Source organism: Bos grunniens, chromosome 14, assembly GCF_055505025.1.
Source record: "Bos grunniens cultivar Pamir isolate PY7600 chromosome 14, Bosgru_T2T1.0, whole genome shotgun sequence".
In the NCBI taxonomy this organism is placed as follows: domain Eukaryota; kingdom Metazoa; phylum Chordata; class Mammalia; order Artiodactyla; family Bovidae; genus Bos; species Bos grunniens.
The window spans coordinates 30,150,882-30,174,038 of record NC_141178.1 but is presented as its reverse complement, the minus strand read 5'-3'; the positions used below and the strand labels follow the sequence as shown (position 1 = coordinate 30,174,038).

The 23,157-nt window shown below is 32.4% G+C and overlaps 1 protein-coding gene across 3 annotated transcripts in view; it reads left to right on the top strand.

The window, feature by feature from the left end:
• Nucleotides 1-23,157, top strand: part of CSMD3 (CUB and Sushi multiple domains 3) — a 1,478,779-nt gene that overhangs the window by 1,389,416 nt on the left and 66,206 nt on the right. For all 3 annotated transcript variants that reach the window (XM_086335396.1, XM_086335395.1, XM_086335397.1), the window contains 6 exons: nt 7,397-7,570; nt 9,767-9,940; nt 11,103-11,288; nt 13,144-13,317; nt 16,401-16,583; nt 20,059-20,235. In XM_086335396.1, coding sequence (XP_086191522.1) covers nt 7,397-7,570; nt 9,767-9,940; nt 11,103-11,288; nt 13,144-13,317; nt 16,401-16,583; nt 20,059-20,235 — 1,068 coding nt within the window. The remainder of the gene's footprint in view (nt 1-7,396; nt 7,571-9,766; nt 9,941-11,102; nt 11,289-13,143; nt 13,318-16,400; nt 16,584-20,058; nt 20,236-23,157) is intronic.

The window sequence follows — 23,157 nt, the reverse complement described above, 5'->3', positions numbered from 1 at the left end:
TCAGTCGTGTCTGACTCTGCGACCCCACTGATGGTACCCTACCAGGCTCCGCCGTCCATGGGATTTTCCAGGCAAGAATACTGGAGTGGGCTGCCATTTCCTTCTCCAGGGTACCTTCCCAACCCAGGGATTGAACCCGGGTCTCCTGCATTGTAGACAGACGTTTTACCATGTGAGCCACCAGGGTAGCCCATCTGAGGCAAATAGGTTCCCCCCCGTTTTTTTTTTTTTTTTTTTGATTAATTCTAAAAAAACTGTTCATTAAAAGAAACTGAATAGCTAGTTTTTTGAAGGCCTTCTATTGAATCCCTTCTATTATTATTAAAATAATATTATGATATATGTTTTATCTTTTTTTTAAAGACTTAAACAATTACCTTAAGATTAGGAAAATGGTTTGATTTATGACTTATTTTTCTATAAAATTATTTCAAGAAATGAGAGCTAGTGTTAAATTAAATAATAATAATAAAAATTGTTCTGATAAAATATACACTTGCCTCTTGGGAACAAACATAATCTTATTATTTACGATTTTAAAAATTGCTGATTATTATGAACAGGATATTTCTAAATTTGTACTGTGTTTCAACTCTAAAATTTTACTCTTGAAAAATATGACACATGGGAGTAAAGCCTGTGACTTTAACAGTTTACATACATATTGTATTGATAATAAGCTTGAAAACATTAGTGATGGTACAGTCATCATTTGAAACTTTAAAGGGTATAGGTAGAGATTTTGGTTAAGATTTCTTTTCTCACCCTCTCAGGCATATTTGTTAGTAGGTATACTTGGAAACTCAGTAATGATGGTTTCTTTATTAGAGTATACATATGTATTTGAATATTCTGTAAGACTATTACATAACTAGAAAATGATAAATAAATTAAATCATGTATTAATATAGAATTGAATAATAAAATACTTCCTATTATTTTCTAACTTGGTTTTGGTTATGCTCATTTCAATTGCAGATTAACTTATTTAATTTATTTTAAAGTATTATTTGTAATTATATTTTAAATTATTTCATTTTTAAATTAATATATTTATTATAAATAAATATTATTTTATATATAATATTAGTATTATATATAATATACATTATTATTATAAATAAAAATTTTTAAATATATGTAAACTAACTTTAAAATACTCTATTTGGTAACTCTTTGTCCTGATGAACTGCTATTGTATGCTATATGTTATTTATTGGATTTTGTATATAGAGGGTGGTTTTATTCACCTACTTAGAATCCTTATTCTGTTTTCTGGAACAATAAGTTGTAAGAGGAATATTTATAAACAAACATTGACTCTCAGTCTATAAAGACAGCATTCTTGCATAGGATATAGTGTTGACATCTAATATAAATTCAAAAGTGTGTCAGTAGGAGGAATGTGCTATTGCCAAATAAGCAGATCCTAGAAACTTATACTTTGAATTAATTTGAATAATGTACATAGCCTAGTCATTCTTCTCATGGTTGCAAACTTATCCTTATAGCCCCAGATACTTTTGGCTTAGAATGGTCCTAGAATGTGCTTATGATTATTTAAATATAGTGTATTTATTCTCAAACTCCCAGCATTTTATTATAAATTTTTCAGTTGAGAGACTTGATGATGAACACCCACATGCCTAATATCTAGAATGTACAGTTAAACACTTGTATTTGTATATCACATATCTATTCATCCTTTCATGCCTGTATTAACCCATAAATTCATTTTATTTTTGATGCATTTTGAAATTGCCAAATGCAGTACATTTCATTTGTAAACATTTCTATATACATATAAGCTAGCTAGAGTTCAATATTTGCTCATGGTTCTTTTTTTTTAATGTTGGCAAATGTACAGTGCCATAAACACACTTGATACATTTTGACAACTGTGTACTCCTATATAACTAAAACTACTCAATAGTTACAGAACATTACCATTAGCTCAGAAAGCTTCCTTGTGACCCTTCATAGTCAATTTGCAGCTCTCTTCCCCTACACTCTGAAATAATAGCTGTTCTGTTTTTTTTACCGTATGGTAGTTCTTCCTGTTCTAGAAATTCATGTGAATGGAATCCTAAGTTTTGTACTCTTTTTGTGTAAGGTTTCTTTTATTCTGTTTCAATCATGTTTTTGTGTGTATCAGTAATTTTTTTTAATCTCTAAGTAGAATCTCCTTGTCTTGACCATTCCCCTACTGATGGTCATATGGACTCTATCCAGTTTGGGGTAATTATGAATAAAGTTGGTATGGACATTTGTATAAAAGTCTTTTTGTGGACACATCTATTCTTTTCTGGTGGATACTCTGGAGTGAAATTCCTAGAAGAGTTCTAGTTGTCTCACATTTTCTCTAGCATATGGTATAGCTAGTTTTTAAATTTTATTCATTTTTTGGCATTCATAAAGGTATCTTGCAAAATTTAACTTGCACTATCTTGATGACTACTGATCAAGTATAGTTTCCTGGGCTTATTGGCCATTCACAAATTTTCCTTTGTGAAATTCTGAAGTATCTTATAAATTGCCTTTTATTATGAGTTATAGGAGTTCTTTACATATTGATTTTTTAAAAATAGTTTCTCCCCACCTATTACTTGCCTATTCATTCTTTTTTTAATATAAATTTATTTATTTGAATTGGAGGTTAATTACTTTACAATATTGTATTATTTTTGCCATACATCAACATGAATCTACTACAGGTATACATGTGTTCCCCATCCTGAACCCCTCTCCCTCCTCCCTCCCCATACCATCCCTCTGGGTCGTCTCAGCGCACCAGCCCCAAGCATCCAGCATCATGCATCGAACCTGGACTGGTGATTCATTTCATATATGATATTATACATGTTTCAATGCCATTCTCCCAAATCATCCCACCCTCTCCCTCTCCCACAGAGTCCAAAAGACTGTTCTACTCATCTGTGTCTCTTTTGCCGTCTCACTATCGTTACCATCTTAATGAGCAGAAGTTTTCAATTTTTATAAAATCTATTTTCTCTCTCTTTTTTTCTTTCTAGTTATTACTTTCTGTCTCTAGTTTAGGAAACCTATGTTCAATCATAAATCACAAAGATTTCATTTATTTTCCTAGAATTTTTGCATTTTTGGTATTACTTTATATCTACAACTTATTTTTTTTTTTATTTATAGCTGCTTTTATTTATTTTTTCTTTTTTTTTTCTTGGATAGTTATTTTTATTTTTTTTAGCAGGCATGTATTTTTATTTTATTTTTAAACTTTACATAATTGTATTAGTTAATACAACTTATTTTTAATTTGTTGTTGTATATATCATGAAGTAAAGCTGAGGGTTTTTCTTTGCTTGTTTTTTTTTTCCAGAAAGATATCTGTCACTCCAAATTTGTTCTTATTTTTCAAGATCACTTTGGATACTCCATGTCCTTTGTGTGTTCATATATGTTTTAGAATTAGCTTATTTTTTTATTTTTAAAATGCCTGGTAGGATTATGATCACAATTACATTCAATGTATAAGTCATTGGGGAGAATTGGCATCTAACAATGTTAAGTCTTCTACTTCCTGAACATGGTGAAGTTAGTATATTTATTCACTTATTAAGATCTTCTTTCTTTTTTTTTGCAATAGGAAATTTTTATCATAGAGATCATGTATACCTATTGTTAAATTTATTCAGCAGTATTTTTTGTGTGTTTACACTGTTATAGTGAAATTGTTCATTACTAATTGCATTTCTAATTGTTTTCTATTATAAAAATCATTTAAAATATTTATCTAGTATCCTGCAGCTTTCATTCACCTATTAGATATGGATTTTCTTAAAACAGCATTGTCTATGTGTATGTCATGAGCATAAAATATAAGAGTTTTACTTTTTTTTGTTTTCTCCTTTATGTTTTTTGTTTCTTCTTTTATATTAGTATATATATTAGATAGGGCCCACCAAACAATGTTAAATAGAGCTAGTGAGAGTGGTCATCCTTTTCTTGATCCCTGTATCAGGAAGAAAGGATTTAATATTTCATCGGTCGATATAATATGAACTTTTTTCTTAGATGTATTTATAAGGTTCAGAAAATGTCTGTACATTCCTAAGTATGGTAGATGACAGTGGTCAATATTTCATCTTAAACCAACAAGTCATTTCTGGATAAAACCCAGATAATCATGATGTATTATATATTTTTTTTTTTCTAAATTTTTTCTTTAAAGTCCTGCATCTGTATTCATAGGGACATTTTTTCTGTGTCTTTTACAGGTTTAATATTAGGGTTATTATTACTTCATTAAACAAATCAGGAAGTGATTCTTTTTCTTCTGTTTTCTAAGAGTTTGTATAAGACTGGTATTTGTTTTTTCCTTGATGTTTTGCTTAAATATTTGATTGAATTTACTAGTGAAAAAATATAAATCTAAGTGTATTTTTTTGCAGAGGGAGTTATTATTTAAGAATTCAAATACTTTAATATATAGAGGACTATTCATATTTTTTTGTGTTAGTTTTTGGATGATACAACTTCAAAAAATTTGTCCTTTTGTTCTGAATTGTTAAATATGTTGTAATAAAGCAGTTCTTAATATTCCCTGATCCTTTTAACATCTGTAAGCTTTATAGTAATGTTACCTCATTCATTCCTGACATTGGTAATTTTAGTATCTTTTTTGTTTGTTGATAGGATTAGCTAGGAGTTTAACAGTTTTGTCAACTCTTTTTTTAAGTTTCTAACCTTTGACTACCTTGATTGTCTTTCAGTGAGATATTTCACCTGGCCTGGTCTACATTTTCCTTCTATTTTTTTTTTTTTTTTAATTGAGGGATAACTGGCATGCAGTATTATATTAGTTTATCTTACAACGTATTTATTCAAAATTTGCATACATTGCAAAATGATTACTAGAGTAAGTCTAGTTACTATCTGTCACTTTACAAAGTTAACACAAAATGATTGAATATATTCCCCAAGCTGTACATTGTATCCTCATGACTTACTTATTTTATAACTGGAAGTTTGTTCTTCTCAATCCCCTTCAATCATTTCACCTTCCTCTTACTCTCCTCTCCTCTGTCAACCTCTAATCTCTTCTCTGTTTTTATTCTGTTTGCTTTTTTGTTTTGTTTTTTGGATTCGAAATATAAATGAAGTCGTTGTGGTATTTATCTTTCTCTACTGACTTATTTCGCTTAGTGTTAATACCCTCAAGGTCCCTCCATGTTATTCCGAATGGCAAGATTCTGTACTTTTTATAGCTGAGTAGTATACCATTATGCATGTGTGAGATGAGTGTGTGTATTTTATAGTTTTTTACCCATTCATCTATTGAGGGACACTTAGTGGTTTTCATATTTTGGCTACTGTAAACAATGCTACAATGAACATGGAAGTGAATAAGTCTTTTTGAGTTAGTGTTTATTTTTTCCCTTTGGATAGATACCCAGTAGTGGGATTGCTGGATCACATGGAAGCTCTATTTTTAATTTTTTGAGTAATCTCCATATTGTTTTCCATAGTGGCTGGACCAGTTTACATTCTTACCAAGAATGCACAGGGGTTACTTTTCACTACCTCCTCACCGACACTTGATATTTCTAGTTGTCTTTCTGATAATGACGATCCTGACAGGTGTAAGGTGATACCTCTTTGTGGTTTTGATTTGCATTTCCCTGATGTTTAGTGATATCAAGCATCTTTTCATGTGCCTGTTGGCAAATTGTATGTCTTCTTTGGAAAAATATTTGCTGAGATCCTCTGCCTATTTTTTTTTTTTTTAATTCAACTGCTTGTTTTTTTTTTTTTTTTTTACTGCTGTTATTGAGCTATATGATCTCTTTATATATTTTGGAAAGTAGCTGTTTTTCATTTATATCATTTTCATATATCTTCTCTAATTCCACCAATTGCCTTATTGTTTTTATTATTTTGATGACAGTTTTCCTTCACTGTGAAAAGCTTTTTTATTTATTTTTCTTGTTGTCTTTGTCAAAGAAGACAGATCAAAAAAAAATATTGTTTAGAATGATGTGAGACAACATGCTGCTTATGTTTTCTTCTAGGAGTGTCATGGTTTTGAATCCTTCTTTTTTTTTTAATTTTATTTTATTTTTAAACTTTACATATTTGTTCTTTATATATAACTTTGTTTTTGGCCATATAGGGTCTTCATTGCTGGACAGGCTTTTCTCTGATTGCACTGAGCAAGAACTAATTGTGATGCTAGGGCTTCTCACTGTGTGGTGGCTTCTCTTATTGTGGAGTAGGGGCCCTAGAGCACATGAGCTTCAGTACTTGCCACATGTGGGCTCAGTAATTGTGGCTCCCAGGTTCTAGAGCACAGGCTTATTAGCCGTGGCTCACAGGCTTACTTGTTCCATGGCATTTAATTTTGTATACTGCAATTATACTAAATTTGTTTATTACTACTAATAGTTTTTGGTAGCATCTTTAGAATTTTCTATATATAGTATCTGAAAATAGTGACAGTTTTATTTCTTCCCTTCCAGTTTGAATGCGTTTTATTTCTTTTCCTTGTGTGATTACTGTTGTTAGAATTTCCAAACCCAGGTCTCCTGCATTGCAGGCAGATGCTTGACCATCTGAGCTATTAGGGAAGCCCAACATAGTGCTTGGATCCCTGGAATAAATCACACTTGATCTTGGTGTATGATTTGTTTAAAGTATTGTTGAATTCAGTTTGCCAATATTTTGTTGAGGATTTTTTTACATCTATATTTATTAGGGATATTGACCTTTAGGTTTCCTTTTTGTGGTGTCCTTGTCTGGTTTTGGTGTTAGAATAATGCTGGCCTCATAAAATAAGCTTCAAAGATTTCTCTGCCATATAATTTTTTGGAAGAGTTTCAGAAGAATAACTATTAAAAATTCACCAGTGAAGTCATCTGGTCCTGGATTTTTGTCTGTTGAAAGGTTTTTGACTACTGTTACTATCTGTGTACTGTGATTGTTTGATTCAGATTTTCTATTTCTTCATGAATCAGTCTTGAAAGATTGTAAATTTCTAAAGATTTATAAATTTCTTCTAGTTTTTCCAATTTGTTGGCTATAATTGCTCCTAGTAGTCTCATAATTCTTTGTATTTTTGTGCTAATAGTTGTAATTTCTCATCTTTTATTTCTGAGTTTATTTGAGCCTTCTCTCTTATTTTTAAAGAAAGAGTTTTTAGTTCAGGTAATTTTCTCTGTTATTTATCTATATCCTTGATTTCTATAAATGTCTTTAATATATTCTTCTATGTATTTATTTTGGCTTTTCTTTTTTTATTTTCCTTTTCCTAAAACGAAATATTCCTTGTGTCATAAAATAGGATATTGCTGTATTGTATATAAATACATACATCATAAAACTAGATCATAATATTAAAAAATATTATTGTGACCCATTTCAGCGGGTCACTGTGGAATTCCGGAGCTTATTGTGAATGGTCAAGTCATTGGAGAAAACTATGGATACAGAGACACAGTTGTTTATCAGTGTAATCCTGGTTTCCGCTTGATCGGTTCTTCAGTAAGAATATGTCAACAAGATCACAATTGGTCTGGTCAACTTCCAGCCTGTGTGCGTAAGTAAGCATAGCAAAAGTAGTCAAAGACCTCTGTTCAGTTCTCATGTAATTACCAATATTTTTTTCTTAGGTAAGGTAAATGATTATATAGACAGATACACACATGCATATGCATGTGTATTTAAAGAACTAAATTCTCACAATGCATTTTTTTATACTGACATGCTAGATTGTAAATTAGGGTGTGTTCAGAAGTATAAAAAACCATTCACTATGAAAGTGGAAAATATATTAGAATGTCTGTCAATACTCTTTTGGATTTGGAACAATTTTGTAATTGTTTTAATAAAAGATCTCACTAGTTCAGCAAATATTCATCTAATCTCTTAATTTAGATGTGAATTTACACATGAAGGATAAAATGAATTTTAAAATATTCTAGTACTCTTTCTTTCTCTCACTGAATACCCAGTACTCAGAATAACACAGTATTTCACATCACAATTTATCCTATTTTGGATTGAAAAGTAAATTATCCATATATTTCTTATTTTTCTCCTGATAATTTCCACCAGAAATCACTGATATTTGTATTAAAATCGGTGTTAGGAAATGAGGATAAATACTGTAAACATGTTGTAGTTTTAACATTATAGGATTAAATGATAAAGATTTTGGAGGCTTCAGAGAAATAATTCATGGGGCTTTTAGTATGAGTTCACATATTTATAAATTCTATCATTGTCAACCTCATATCAATCAATAGTATTTTATTGGAGTTCTAGTTTAATGGAAAATACATTAGTTTGTTAAGATTTAATAAGATAATAGAGCATACAGTTATCAAAATTGCTTCTCTGTGGTGTGTATGCATGTGATAACAGACCATATAATGATTTAAAGACAGAAATATTATGCTGGATCTATACCAGGTTTTTTGCCTTTCATTATATAAAGAAAGTGAAGTCAGTCAGTCGTGTCTGACTCTGCAATCCCATGGACTGTAGACTGCCAGGCTCCTCCATCCATGGGATTTTCCAGGCAAGAATACTGGAGTGGGTTGTCATTTCCTTCACCAGGGGAATCATCCAGACCCAGGAATCAAACCTGGGTCTCCTGAATTGCAGGTAGACTCTTTACTGGCTGAGCCACTGGGGAATCCCCTCATTATATAAAAGCATAGCCAACTAACACTACTACTTTTCTTGCTGAATAATTGAGACTATAAATGAAAACTGGCCCCTGAGGTAAAACAAGCACAAGTTTCTCTATTAATAATTTTAAACAGGAGTAAGATGCAGTTACATTTTCAAATGAACAGTTTACATTAACATTACAGCAGAAAATTGATTGCTGTTGGGTCATTTCTAAAGTATTAAATGTGACGTCATCTTTCACTGTGCCCAGTTATGAAGCAGTATTACTGGAGTTGCTATGATTAATTAGTGAGATAATGCAATAAAACAGTTCATAGAAATACAATGTGTTTGGGAAAACCAAGCACTAAATAAATCCTAAAAAAGAGCTTTAACATTAAAATGATTTAAATAGTTCATCTAATTGACGTCAGTATTTCCAAACAAAACTGCTAGGTTATCAAATATCAATAGTGAAGAAAATATACCAGTAAGGTTGTTTGGTTTAGGGAATGTTAATATTGGTATCTCAATATATTAAGGATTCTAATACAGCATAAGACATCATTTTTATTACAGTCATATTAAGCTATTCTTCAAGCACACTTTTGTTTATCCATTAATCATAAAACATGATTGCATAAATAATATAAGAAATGATTTCAAAATTAAATATAAAAAATTGCCTTCATTTATCTTCAATTCTTAAGCTCAACTAGAAAAGGAAAGTCAATTCAGTTTCATTCCTTTTTGCCATTAACTAGTTTTGTGAACTTCAATCATTCCCAAATGTCTTTGAATTTCAGTATTCTTCCCTAAAAAGAAATAAAATGAAAGGTTACCATGGAACTTTTAATATCTATGCACCACTTGCATACCATGACCAGAATTACAAATAATTGTCTACTCTCTAACATAATATTGTAATGATTCTACTCTATTGGACCTGTTTGGCTTTCTAAATTGTTCCTTTGCATTAGTAAAATTAAGTATTTTTTCCTACAAAAGTGGCCTTCTTTCCACATTCTTTGAGGTAATTAAGTGTACTTTTAATTTAATAATTGATAACCAATTATTCTATTCTGTGTCCCTCCCAACCCGACCCCGTTGCTATTAGCTGTGAGCTGTGGTCACCCTGGTAGTCCAATTTATGGAAGAACAAGTGGAAATGGATTCAATTTTAATGATGTGGTAACATTCTCCTGCAATATTGGGTATCTCATGCAAGGGCCAACAAAGGCCCAGTGCCAGGCCAACAGACAGTGGAGCCATCCTCCACCAGTGTGCAAAGGTAAAAATCTAACTGAATTGCTGCTGAGAGCATGGTAATAATGTGTCTGTGTAAACACAAATGGTAATATTTGAAACAATTTGGGCAAAACAGTAGAAAATTAATAAAACACATATTTAATATTGATGTCATCTCATTACTAATGCTTTCCTTTTTCTTATTTTTTAACTTTTTTAGAAGTTATAAAACTGGTAAATGTTATTTCAGTTGCTTAACTGTGTTATCTGGTACCTGTTCTATAGCTGTATATAAAGTCATTTAGCTCATTTTTACTTGCAGTTGGCTTCATAATTAATGGAACTAATCTCAGTTTATTTTTTCACATTTTTAAACATTGTGGAGTATAGTTAATTTACAATGTTATATTGTAAAATTTTGTTGGAGTATAGTTGATTTACAATGTGATGTTAGTTTCAGGTGTTTTATATATATATATATATACATACATACATATATCTTTTTTAGATTCTTTTCCCATATAGGTAATTACACAGTATTGAGGAGAGTTCCCTGTACTATAGAGTAGGTCCTTATTAGTTATCTAGTTTATATATAGTAATGTGTATATATCAATCCCAATCTCCCAGTTTATCTCCTCCCTTCCTCCTGGTACCATAAGTTCATTTTCTACATCTGTGAGTCTATTTCTATTTTCTAAATCTTTCTCTGTCTGATTTACTTTACTCAGTATGACAATCTTCATATTTTTGGAAGAACAATGTTTGAACTTTAAATTACCATGATACCTGTGTTAGGGGTTTATTTATTGTTCGTTCTATGGAAACATAGAGAATCATTTGTAGTTTTTCTGTCTGCAAAGAGGTATGATATATTTCATAGTCTGATAAAATACAACTCAATTATCACTTTCCTCCATTTTCTATAACCATAGCTTGAAAGGTATATTTCGTTTTTTATGTATCATTCTTTATAAATCTGTATTCAGTATATTTACAGAGTTGCTGTTGTTTAAAATAGATTTGCAAAGAAGCTCTCCTGTTTCCAATATTTTCAGCCATATATCCATAGTTCTTTATGTTAATTTTCTTCCTTGAATCTTTGTTTTGTTTGATAAAATTTATCTTTGAAACTAAGTTTCTAATGAAAATTTATATATTATATTATTCTAAATATATATTTCAAAAATGTGTCATTTGTTTAGTGGTCAACTGTTCTGATCCTGGAATTCCAGCCAATTCCAAAAGAGAAAGTAAAATAGAACATGGGAATTTCACCTATGGCACTGTGGTATTCTACGACTGCAATCCTGGATATTTCTTATTTGGATCTTCAGTTTTGATATGTCAACCAAATGGACAATGGGACAAACCTTTACCAGAATGTATCAGTAAGTAGATAATGTGAACTCTTTTTTGAGAAAATGCCCTGAAACCATACATGTATATTTATTGTCTTTATGAAATATTTAGAGCTGTGTATCAGATGGAAGTGTACTGATTGTACTTTTTTATTGTTTTGAAAGTGCCCTTCCTGTATTCTGCCAATTCAGTGCCCATGTGCCATCCATATTAATATTAATATGATTAATATTTCTCTATTATTCCTTTATTTTGAACCTTCATGGATCAGACAGAATATTAAAGGCAGATATATTTCATACTCTGTGATGTTGCCACTCCATGAGAGGCAACTATAATTTTATTTTCTCTTGTACTACTATTTCAAATTTCATTTAAAGCAAAATGAGTCAATATAAATAGCCACTAGGGCTGCAAAATGCTTGAGAAAATTAGAGTGTTACTTAAAACTCATTGACTTTAAATATTTATCTTATACAGGCACATACATATATGAAATGTTAATATACATTGCTTTAAGGTAGTAGGAATAAGAGTGCATTTTGTTATATGTTATTTTGGAGCTATAGAATATAAATAAAATAAATTATAGCAGTTTTGCATATAATTAGCATGTATAGTGAGAAAATAATTTAATAGAAATAAATCAAAAGTATCTGAAGACAGAGAAATGAACTTGAATTCTAAGCATTCAGCTTATAGATAGGACTTAGTTACATTTGCTTCTCAGAGTTGAATATTGGACATAATAGGAAAGAAACAATCATTGTGCAAGTAATTTTTGGTTATACTAAATTGCTAAATTACAAAATCATTTTATGATTGTTTTGTTTAGAGGTACTTTATGTACATGCAGTTTTTTTAAATAGTTGTGGCATCATTTATGAACTCATTCATGAACAAATAAAAATAGAGTGCCTATCTAATTTCATATACTATGCAGATAATTCAGTCAATTGTTGATCCCTTGTTTAAAATGTATTTGATTTCTCTTCGTAGACTAGTTAGTCTAATGGTTTAAGTAATTCACTTATCCTTGTATGGCTACAACATGAAAGTTAAAAATCTTTTGTAGGACCTGTAAACATGAACTTCTTCAGATTTTCATAGCTCTCATATACTTTTTACCTTTTCCTTATTTTCTATTGTACTTCCTGGTAGTGTGCTATTTACTCAGGGATTTTATTAAGTTTATATCTCCTGTGTGATTATTTAATACTCATCATATGTAATACTCTAGTCATGAAAGGGAACACATAGTAAGTCCCCAAGCTACTTCCAGCTTATAGAGAATTCTCAGTGTTTTAACATCTGATTCTGCTCAGCTCAGCTGTATTTTGGTTAATAAGCCTTTGAGTATTTTCATTTTACAGGATGATTTATTTATTAATGGTCAGGAGTAGAATTTAGACTATATATGCATAGTCTGAATCATGTGCCACAGATCCATCTTCCATCCTTCTTTACCCTCAAAGTTTTTCCCTTTTAATTTCTGTAGGGCATTTTGAATTCTATATGGAATCCTATAACCTTATTTAGCCAATCCATACCACTCCTCTCCCTATCTTTCACATCCTTATCTAGATGAATGCTTCCAATCCATGTACATGTGTATATAAACAAACACCCACCACCCCAATACATACAAGCTTATTGACTCAGTCATTTAAGCTTACTTACAGTGTTCCTGTTAAACTCATACTCAGGGTGAGTGGGCTAACAGAATAACTCCTGTAACTTCAACTTCATATAAATGTTTGATTTTCAGAGGATGTATACAGTGGAGCAGATAATTCTGATTCATTAATATTTCAAAAAAAGTTGGTGCAGGTTGTTCGATAGGAGATATAAAAAAATTTTATATTCAATAATTATGTATTGTAGTGATTGACTGTGGACACCCTGGCGTTCCTCCTAATGCAGTCCTGTCTGGTGAGAAGTATACCTTTGGTTCTACTGTTCACTATTCCTGCACAGGAAAGCGTACACTTCTAGGCCAATCATCAAGGACTTGCCAATTAAACGGCCATTGGAGTGGATCACAACCTCATTGTTCAGGTACCACTAGGAAAATTGGATGATGTTTATTGGAAATTACATTATGAGTATTATGACTGGGGCTATTTTATTAGTAGTATTATGATAAGGGCTTCCCGGGTGGCTCAGTGGTAAAGAACCTACATGCTAGTGCAGGAGATGGAGGTAATGCGGGTTCAGTCCCTGGGTCAGGAAGAGTCCCTGGAGAAAGAAATGGCAACCCACTTTAGAATTCTTGCCTGGAGAATTTCATGGACAATGGAGGCTGGTGGGCTACAGTCCATAGGGTCTCAAAGAGTTGGACAGGACTTAGCAACTGAACTTGAACACAAAGCAATCTAAAGAGATACAATAATACATTTCTCTTTTAAAAATATCACGAGGGAAGCTATAAAATTATTTTTACATTTATCAGAATTCTTAAGGTAATTTAGAATTTACAATGCAAATTAATACTGATCTTATATATGAAAAATTACAGGTGTAAGTTTTGAATGTGTTGTATTGAACATAAGTGGGTTTAGAATGCTACTTTCTGTGAAATGCTTTTATCCATTAGAATAGCAAATCACTTAGGCTTTAGCAATTCCATTTTCAGATCAGATCAGATCAGTCGCTCAGTCGTGTCCGACTCTTTGTGACCCCATGAATCGCAGCACGCCAGGCCTCCCTGTCCATCACCAACTCCTGGAGTTCACTGAGACTCGCGTCCATCGAGTCAGTGATGCCATCCAGCCATCTCATCCTCTGTCGTCCCCTTCTCCTCCTGCCCCCAATCCCTCCCAGCATCAGAGTCTTTTCCAATGAGTCAACTCTTCGCATGAGGTGGCCAAAGTACTGGAGTTTCAGCTTTAGCATCATTCCTTCCAAAGAAATCCCAGGGCTGATCTCCTTCAGAATGGACTGGTTGGATCTCCTTGTAGTCCAAGGGCCTCTCAAGAGTCTTCTCCAACACCACAGTTCAAAAGCATCAATTTTCGGCGCTCAGCCTTCTTCACAGTCCAACTCTCACATCCATACATGACCACAGGAAAAACCATAGCCTTTCCCAGACAGACCTTTGTTGGCAAAGTAATGTCTCTGCTTTTGAATATGCTATCTAGGTTGGTCATAACTTTCCTTCCAAGGAGTAAGTGTCTTTTAATTTCATGGCTGCAGTCACCATCTGCAGTGATTTTGGAGCCCGCCAAAATAAAGTCTGACACTGTTTCCACTGTTTCCCCATCTATTTCCCATGAAGTGATGGGACCAGATGCCATGATTTTCCTTTTCTGAATGTTGAGCTTTAAGCCAACTTTTTCACTCTCCACTTTCAATTTCATCAAGAGGCTTTTGAGTTCCTCTTCACTTTCTGCCGTAAGGGTGGTGTCATCTGCATATCAGAGGTTAATGATATTTCTCCCGGCAATCTTTATTCCAGAGGTAATATTATATCAATGATTTCCTTTTAGAATTCAGTTCTTTGTACCTGAACTTTTAAGCAATTGATTATTTAATAGCATGATTTTAAAATAAAGTCCTAAATGTTTTAAATTAAACTAACCCAAGTTTTATGAGAGATGTTTATCTATCATAATTTGATTTATTAAGGCAACAGAAAACTCCTGTGTCACTATAATCCCAATAGCATTTTCTTAGAATATGTAAACATTAAATCTATTTTTAATAATTTTTTCACAAAGTAAGCATTTGATAAATATTATCTAAGGTCTTTAAGCTACTATTTTTCTTCAATAATTGTTATTTCAGTTTTCAAGCTGTGAGGTTACCCTACTTGATACTATTCATTCTATTTTTACCTATCTGCCGATATTAGTGCTTATTTTTCTGCCTATTTTTTTATTTACATATTTATTTTTGTGTTATTGTATCTCTGTGGAGATCATATGATGACTTATTAGGAGTTGTTTCACATTATTCTTCTTTTAGAGGTAAAAGGTGTGAAATAGTTCATTAATTTCAGTTACGTTAATTATTATGTAATTATGGTTAAATCCTATGAGGTCACTGCCTGGGACTTCAGATTTAATCTATAAATTATGGAAACTATCAGTAAATTTACTCACTCAGATAACTGATAATACACATAAACCCACAAGCATTTTCTCTGTCCCACACACTCACGATGGATTAGAAAGCTACTACTTAGTTGTAGAATAAAGTGTGTATACATATATTTAAAAGTGAAATAGTGTCATTAAATCTTTATGTGGTTATTAATATTGCTCATATGATGATAAGAAAGTATTAGGAAAGATTCCAGATGCACAGAGCATGTCAAAATTGGCATCTAGGTAGACAGAAAGCACTTTCAATGATTATACCTTCAACTTTCTCTCTCTGTTTCTCTGTCTCTCTCTGTCTTTTCTCTATCTGTCTTACTGAATGCTAGTTGTGGCAACTTTAATTAGACATATTTAAGAAATGAGAATGGGACTGAGCACACCCTACACACTATAGTCAAGAGAAACACCCTGTCATGAGCAAAATCCTTCTTAACAACTTGTCAGAGTTTCTAGTCTTTGTTTATAATTCATTTTTGTACTTTTATGTATAAAAAGTATGGAGTTTTTTCATCTTTGGTCAATGGTCATTAATAGAGAAGATTAAATGGTATAAGTTTAGACTAGAAATATTATACTTTAATATTTACATTTTCCAACACATCACTGTTCTGTTTTAACAGAAACTGATTTTAATTCAGAGAAGAAAAGATGAAAATTGCCAAATCCACATTATAAATTTTAACTGTATGAATCCATTGTCATTTGAGCCCAAAGAATTGTCAATTATGAATTTTCCATTACCTTGGTTAAGAACTAGATTCAGGAAATACTAATGAAATGTCTTCAACTTATTAGATGTTTCCAAATATCACTGGAAAATAACACCATGCTCCACAACTATTTTCTTTTTCCTTTAGGCTTTTTCTTGTGACTGGAGTCAAATGGAAAATATGAATTATGATTTTACCCAGTCAACTTACCATATTAAAGCACAACATTAACAGCAACAAAAAAAATGCCCACAGGATTGATGGACTAAATCATGAGTTTAATAAATGTTTATTGAATTAAATTAACTCGGACTGTACTGAATTGCAGGTGATGCTACTGGTACATGTGGGGATCCAGGTACTCCTGGTCACGGTTCTAGACAGGAAAGCGATTTCCGAACCAAGAGTTCTGTACGCTTTGCCTGTGATACTGGTTATATCCTTCATGGTTCAGAAGAAAGAACATGTTTACCCAATGGCAGTTGGACTGGAAGGCAGCCCGAATGCAAAGGTAAAGTCAAGTAGAAACTAATAACATTGAGAGTGCTGGAATTTGATGTGGATCACATTCAACTGTGTGCTGCTAAGTGAAATTACTCCTTCCAGTACTCTCTGTCTTCAACCACGGAATAAAAGTAGTAGTATTCCAGTTTTACCAATACTATCATATAAAAGAAATATGACAGGTAATAATTATTAATTTAGTCTCAAGTATGTCTCAAGTGTCATTTATATACAAACGTTATTCACATCACAGCAGATAACAGGATTGGAAAAGCTAAAAAGATATTTTTCCCCCATCACAGTGCTCTGAATTGTTGACAGCACTAGGAAAAACATTGGGTTGTTCTTACATCAACACATTACCTCACAATATGTTTTAGTTTTCAGGTTTGTAGAAATGGTAAAATATAGAAAGATGTCTAAGTATACATGATGTTTTTCATTTATGGGTATTGCTAATAACCAGAACAGAGGAACCTGGTTGGCTACAGTCCATGGGGTCGCAAAGAGTCAGTCAGACACAATTGAGCGACAAAGCACAGCACAGCACAGAATTGTTCTGATCGATTCAGAGTTAACAGGATCAAATCTTTACAATATTGACTAAAAAGAAAATGTTGCAGGGAAAATATCCTTATAATTTAAATTGCTCTTTTTTGAGGTTATTTTAGGGCAAAAGCTAAACTTACAAAAGTATTTATGAAACTTGCTTGATGTTGTACCAAATGTATTGGTTTTATAAACAGAAAACAATTCCCAGTGGAACCTTCTTAACAGTATTTTAATTGACTATATTTCAGAAACTTCTTATTATGTTTAAAAACTATATCTATATTTTAGGAAAGGCATTCATCCTTTTTTAAGTGGACTGAATTTAATAATGGTAAGAGAGAATTACAAATCAGTTTCCGTTATAGGTTGGGGAACAAAGTTGTTGAGCAAAAGACACTAAGTACGCTGTCTTCACTTCATTTCTCAAGCTTAGTTACCAAAGGCAAAGTCTTTATAATGATGTTGCACATTATGTGGGTGATAGCTAAGTCAGCCTTTTGTTCAGCTGTACTGCAAAATATTTTTAGATGAAATGCAACTCAACCCAGTGCTAACCTTGTTTTGTTCATATATACATTATAGATAAAACAGAAGTAGGAGTTGTAGCAAATATAACAGAATTAATACTTTTCTCATAAAATGGAGCCCATGCAATTCACTTTGTAAAACAGATTCTAGTAAATGAATAGAAAGAACAAATAAACAGAAAATACAAAAGAGCAAAAAAAAATTGCAGTTATAGAAGAAATTCTGCATAAGTACTAATCAGAAAATTATGGTTAAGCATCAAAGCATCATTTTTCATGTGTTTTAATATGAAATTGTAGTGTATGTACAGCAAAACTAGAACTTCAAAGCATTTCTGGAGCCTTTTTATTACATTTTGATTAATTTGATAAAATGCATATATATTGTTAGCTTTGACCTATTAACTCCATTTTTGAGAATTTAGTTCCTAAAGAAAATAAAAATATTTAAGAGAACACACAATCATAAAGATCATTATTTTTATTTCAAACACTCTAACTACCAAAAACAAGAACCAATCTGACAACACTAGAAAAAATATCACATAGGAAATTCTATATTTACATAATGTGATAGTGAAAATACTAGAATAAGCCATGAAGCAATATGAGAAAATGTATCATACAAAGCTTAGTTGAAAAATAAGATTCAAAATTATGCATTCTATTAAAATCATAGGAAATGATAGTCACTTGAGAGAAAAATATAAAAGTCAATATAATAAAAATGACAATATTACAGAGAGGTGAAATTTATAATACTTTTATTCTCTTTATTTCAAATGTTTTGTAGTGCCGTATTACTTTAGTAATGGAAAACCTTTCTGAGAATACAATAGATTATCTATTAAATATTAAATATCTATTAAAGATTAAATATTAAGATATCAAATGAATATGATAAAATATCTTAAATAAAAAATTACAGATTTAAAGAGTGTAACATTCTTTGACAAACTGACAAGGTTTTTAAAAATGATGGGACATGATATTGGAGGGGTTGTGTGAAAAGAAGCAAACTTTCACACCATTGATACAAATGTGTATTGTTATATAGTGTTCTGATAATTTGGATAACTCTGTATATACTCAAAATATTGTTCAAAACTTAAAATTATCCAGAAATTCCACTTTTAGAAATTTACCTTAAAAATAGGATCAATGTACGTAGTTGTATATTTAAGCTAGAGTATATTATAACCCAAAATGTTAGAGAAACTAAACTAAATTGAATTTCATGTTTATCAGCAGGACATTGGTTAGTAGATCCTGAATACACACAGAATGGAACAGTATCCCATTACTAACCTTTATGAAAGATGCCCAAATTATTATTTGCAAACTGTTTGTTTCCTGTCTACCCACAAACCTATAGCACCCCTAAAAATGACAGACAAAATTAAGTATTTAAGATGTAGGGATTCCCTGATGGCTCAGACAGGTAAAGCATCTGCCCAAAATGCAGGAGACCCTGGTTTGATCTCTGGGTTGGGAAGAGCCCCTGGAGAAGGAAATGGCAACCCACTCCAGTACTCTTGCCTTGAAAATTCCATGGATGGAGGAGCCTTGTGGGCTACAGTCCATGGGGTCGCAAAGAGTCGGACACGACTGAGTGACTTCCCTTAAAATGTATAATTATACTTCATATTCATACAAATAGCCTTAAAATTTGTAAAGTCTTAGGAAGTTTTCTTATACTGCAACAAAAGTAGATATTGCGACTGACATAGGCTTCTTTTTTAATATATAAAAAATTCACTTATGCCGTTGATGGCAAGTAGTTAAACATAATATGGAATAATCATATAAGGCATTTATGTTTGTGACTCCTATTTAGGATGTATTGAAAACTTAATGAAAGTCATTCCTACTTTGTTTTATTCAGTTTATTTTTGTAGACTTTGGTCCAGAAATAGAGATTATAAAGTTTTAATGCAAACCAGTTATATAAAAGCAAACACAATGCTTATAATATTTAAGTGTATATTTTATATTTGTTTTCTAACAAATATAATTGTAGTAAATCTTTGTTGCTTCTCATTACATATCTTCCAATTTTACATAAGTAGTTTTTTAGGCAGAGACTCTTAAAATCCTTCTTTGAAAGATTTTATATTACCCAAAAGCAATACTCAAGTAATTATGTGCAAAGTTTTTACCAAAATTACTAACAAAAATCATAAAAAAATAGCTATTCTATGATTTGTATCCCAGTAAGTAAACTAATAAAATCAATATAAATTCATCTTGAATTTTAACTCCTCATAAAACAGACTTCAATGCTTAAAGGATTTTTATAGCTTCTTTGGACAATTTGAAACAATCATTTATTCCTTAACTGTTCGTGGGAGGATTCTTGAATGCACTATTTTTATATATACTCTTGACCATTTTGTTTTATAGCTGTACAGTGTGGTAACCCTGGGACAACAGCCAATGGAAAAGTCTTTCGGATTGATGGCACAACATTTTCTAGTTCAGTCATTTATTCCTGCGTGGAGGGATATATTCTCTCTGGACCTTCAGTTAGGCAGTGCACAGCCAATGGAACATGGTCTGGAACTTTGCCTAACTGTACAAGTAAGTTTTTTTTCAATATTTTGAAATATCACTAGACGTATGAAAAGTAGTTGTATAAACATGTATGTCTGTGTTTTGTATTATAATTAATCAAACCAGGCAAGAGTTTGAATATTTATAGGTGGTTCAGACCATAAGGAATCTGCCTACAATGCAGGAGACCTGGGTTCAATCCCTGGGTTGGGAAGATCCCAAGGAGAAGGGAATGGCAACCTACTCCAGTATTCTTGCCTGAAGATTTCCATGGACAAAGGAGCCTAGTGGGCTCTAGTACATAGGGTCACAAAGAGTCAGACAAGACTGAGCCACTCTTTCACTTTCCCCTAAAAATGATAGTAGTGTTATGGTCGCATGTATACTAGTGAGTTTAAGATTCAGCTTCCAAGGTATTATATAGGCAGAGAAAAGAGGGATCACAGAAAATCAGTGTTATTAAATATAATTTTACAATATATTAAAAATAGAGATGAATTATCCCCTATAATCAAGACTAAACATATAACATTCAAGACTAAAAATAGAATGAAATTTTATTTTGCCAATCTCATACATATTAATTGTTAACTTGGTTTTTTGAAAAGTGGACTGATTATTTATGGGTTCTTGCACTGTTTAGGGAGAAGGCAATGGCACCCCACTCCAGTACTCCTGCCTGGAAAATCCCATGGACAGAGGAGCCTGGTAGGCTACAGTCCATGGAGTCACTAAGAGTCGGACACGACTGAGCAACTTCACTTTCATTTTTCACTTTCATGCATTGGAGAAGGAAATGGCAACCCACTCCAGTGTTCTTGCCTGGAGAATCCCAGGGACGGGGGAGCCTGGTGGGCTGCCGTCTACGGGGTCGCACAGAGTCGGACACGACTGAAGTGACTTAGCAGCAGCAGCAGCAGCACTGTTTAGGGAAATCTTAGTGGCAGATTTGCCCTCTTGAGATGTAAAATCTTATGGCATTCTAGTGATTCAGCATCATAAAGAAATTACCCACTTGATGGATTTTTAAATGTACTTAAAATTTCTATATATACATTAATGCTTACCTATGGAAAAAAATAGAATTTACTTAACAAACAATAATTTATCCACTGGAAAATCATGGCTGCTTATATTAATTAAGAGGAACTGCAGCAGCATCATATAAATCATGAAATTTTTGAAAGAAGAGCTATTTTATGTCTGTTCAGAGACTCACTCAAGGAGTTATGAGAAGTTGCCAAAGTCTTTGAATGAAGTAGGCTCTCAGGACACTAATGGAGTTTCTTGTGTATTAAAATTTGAACAGATTACACTTTTGAAATAGAGGTCTTCATTAAAAATAGTTTGTGAATATCAAAATAAATGGGCATAAATAAAATTTGTAAATGAGGAGCATACTGCTTCCAGGATTCAAAAAGACGTTGATGCTGAGAAGGTCAATAGTTCTTGACCGTGTCAGTAATGGATCCACTCTTGGCTGATGTAGTAATTTCCAGAAATATATAAGCTAGACCTTGTACTGTATGTGGGTAAATGATCCATCACCTGCCTTTTTTTTTTTTCTTTAGCTCCTTTGTGAGTATTTGTACTTTCTGAATAAATGACTGAAAACAATCTATTCATAGGAGGATGCCATCAAAGTAATGCCATATTGTATTTGTGATTCTGGAGAAAGTTGGTTGTATTAATAGTTAATATCTTCCTTGAAAACTGTGTGTGATGGCAAGGCTGTTGAGATACTGTGTGATTATTTTGTCTCTGGAAAGCTGAGGACAAACTACAGCTCAAAGGTCGTTGAAATAAGCACTATTAGAACAATCAGCCAAATCTGCAGTAGCAAAATAATTTCCAGTTATTGATCTGAGTCAGTAATAAGTAATATTCCTGGCCTTGTGTCAGTACCAGCTACTGTTATATCTCCTCTTTGGGAGAAGTTCTTTATTTCTCTTTGGATAGTTTGGTCTTGGCTTAATCAGGTTTTCTCCTAGGTCTCCAAAGATTTTTGTGAATGCGTGTCTTCTTTTGTATTCCATCTCATAAAGTTCCACTTTGTCCTCTTCTGTCCAATCCATCTTTAAAACTCAGGGAATCCACTTGGCTTTGCATAGGGTCCTTCTTCCTGTGCCCGCTGAAAAAATATCTTTGGGCAGTAAGATGAGACAGTCATAGAACTCATCTCATCTGTTTCCTGTCACTCGAGGTTTACTGTGCTTTGCTGCCTGATGAAAGCTGTATTTTTTTTTTTTTTTGAGGGGGAGTAGGGTTGAGAAGTTGTTTTAAAACAACTTCCTTGTTTTTCTGTCTTGAAGGAAAGAAAGTCTCCCACTTTCTTTGAAAACGTGTCATTTTTGTAAAACTGAACAATTTAACAATTAACAAATATGCTTTACTCTCTTCATACTATAGGGCTTCCCTGGTGTCTCAGATGGTAAAGCATCTGCCTGCAACACACATGACATAAGTTCAATCCCTCGATTGGGAAGATCCCCTGGACAAATAGGCTTTGTTGTTTTCATTCTATACCACCCTACCTGAGCCTTTAAAACTCTTACCCAGTGCCCTTGAAATATTAGCTCAAATGGCACATTTGGGAAAAACCCTGCTAGGACACTTCTTCTTCATATCCCTTTGGCTAAAACTGATCTCGCTCAATGCTGTTTAACTCTTCTATTTCAATTACTTATACCACTAAACTATAAACCTCAAAGGGTAACAGGAATCAGGGCTGTTTTATCTCATTGACCCTCTAGCCCATGATACGTAAATTTAGTAAATAGTTATTGACTGACTCATGTATCTCATATGAGCTTTTTTTTTTTAGCTATTAGTACATATGACTTACCATTCTACTCCATTTTAAAATACTTGTAGAAAGGGCTTATAATTTTATACATAACGTGACACATGATTCTGGTATATGCAAGTGTTAGTCACTCAGTCGTGTCT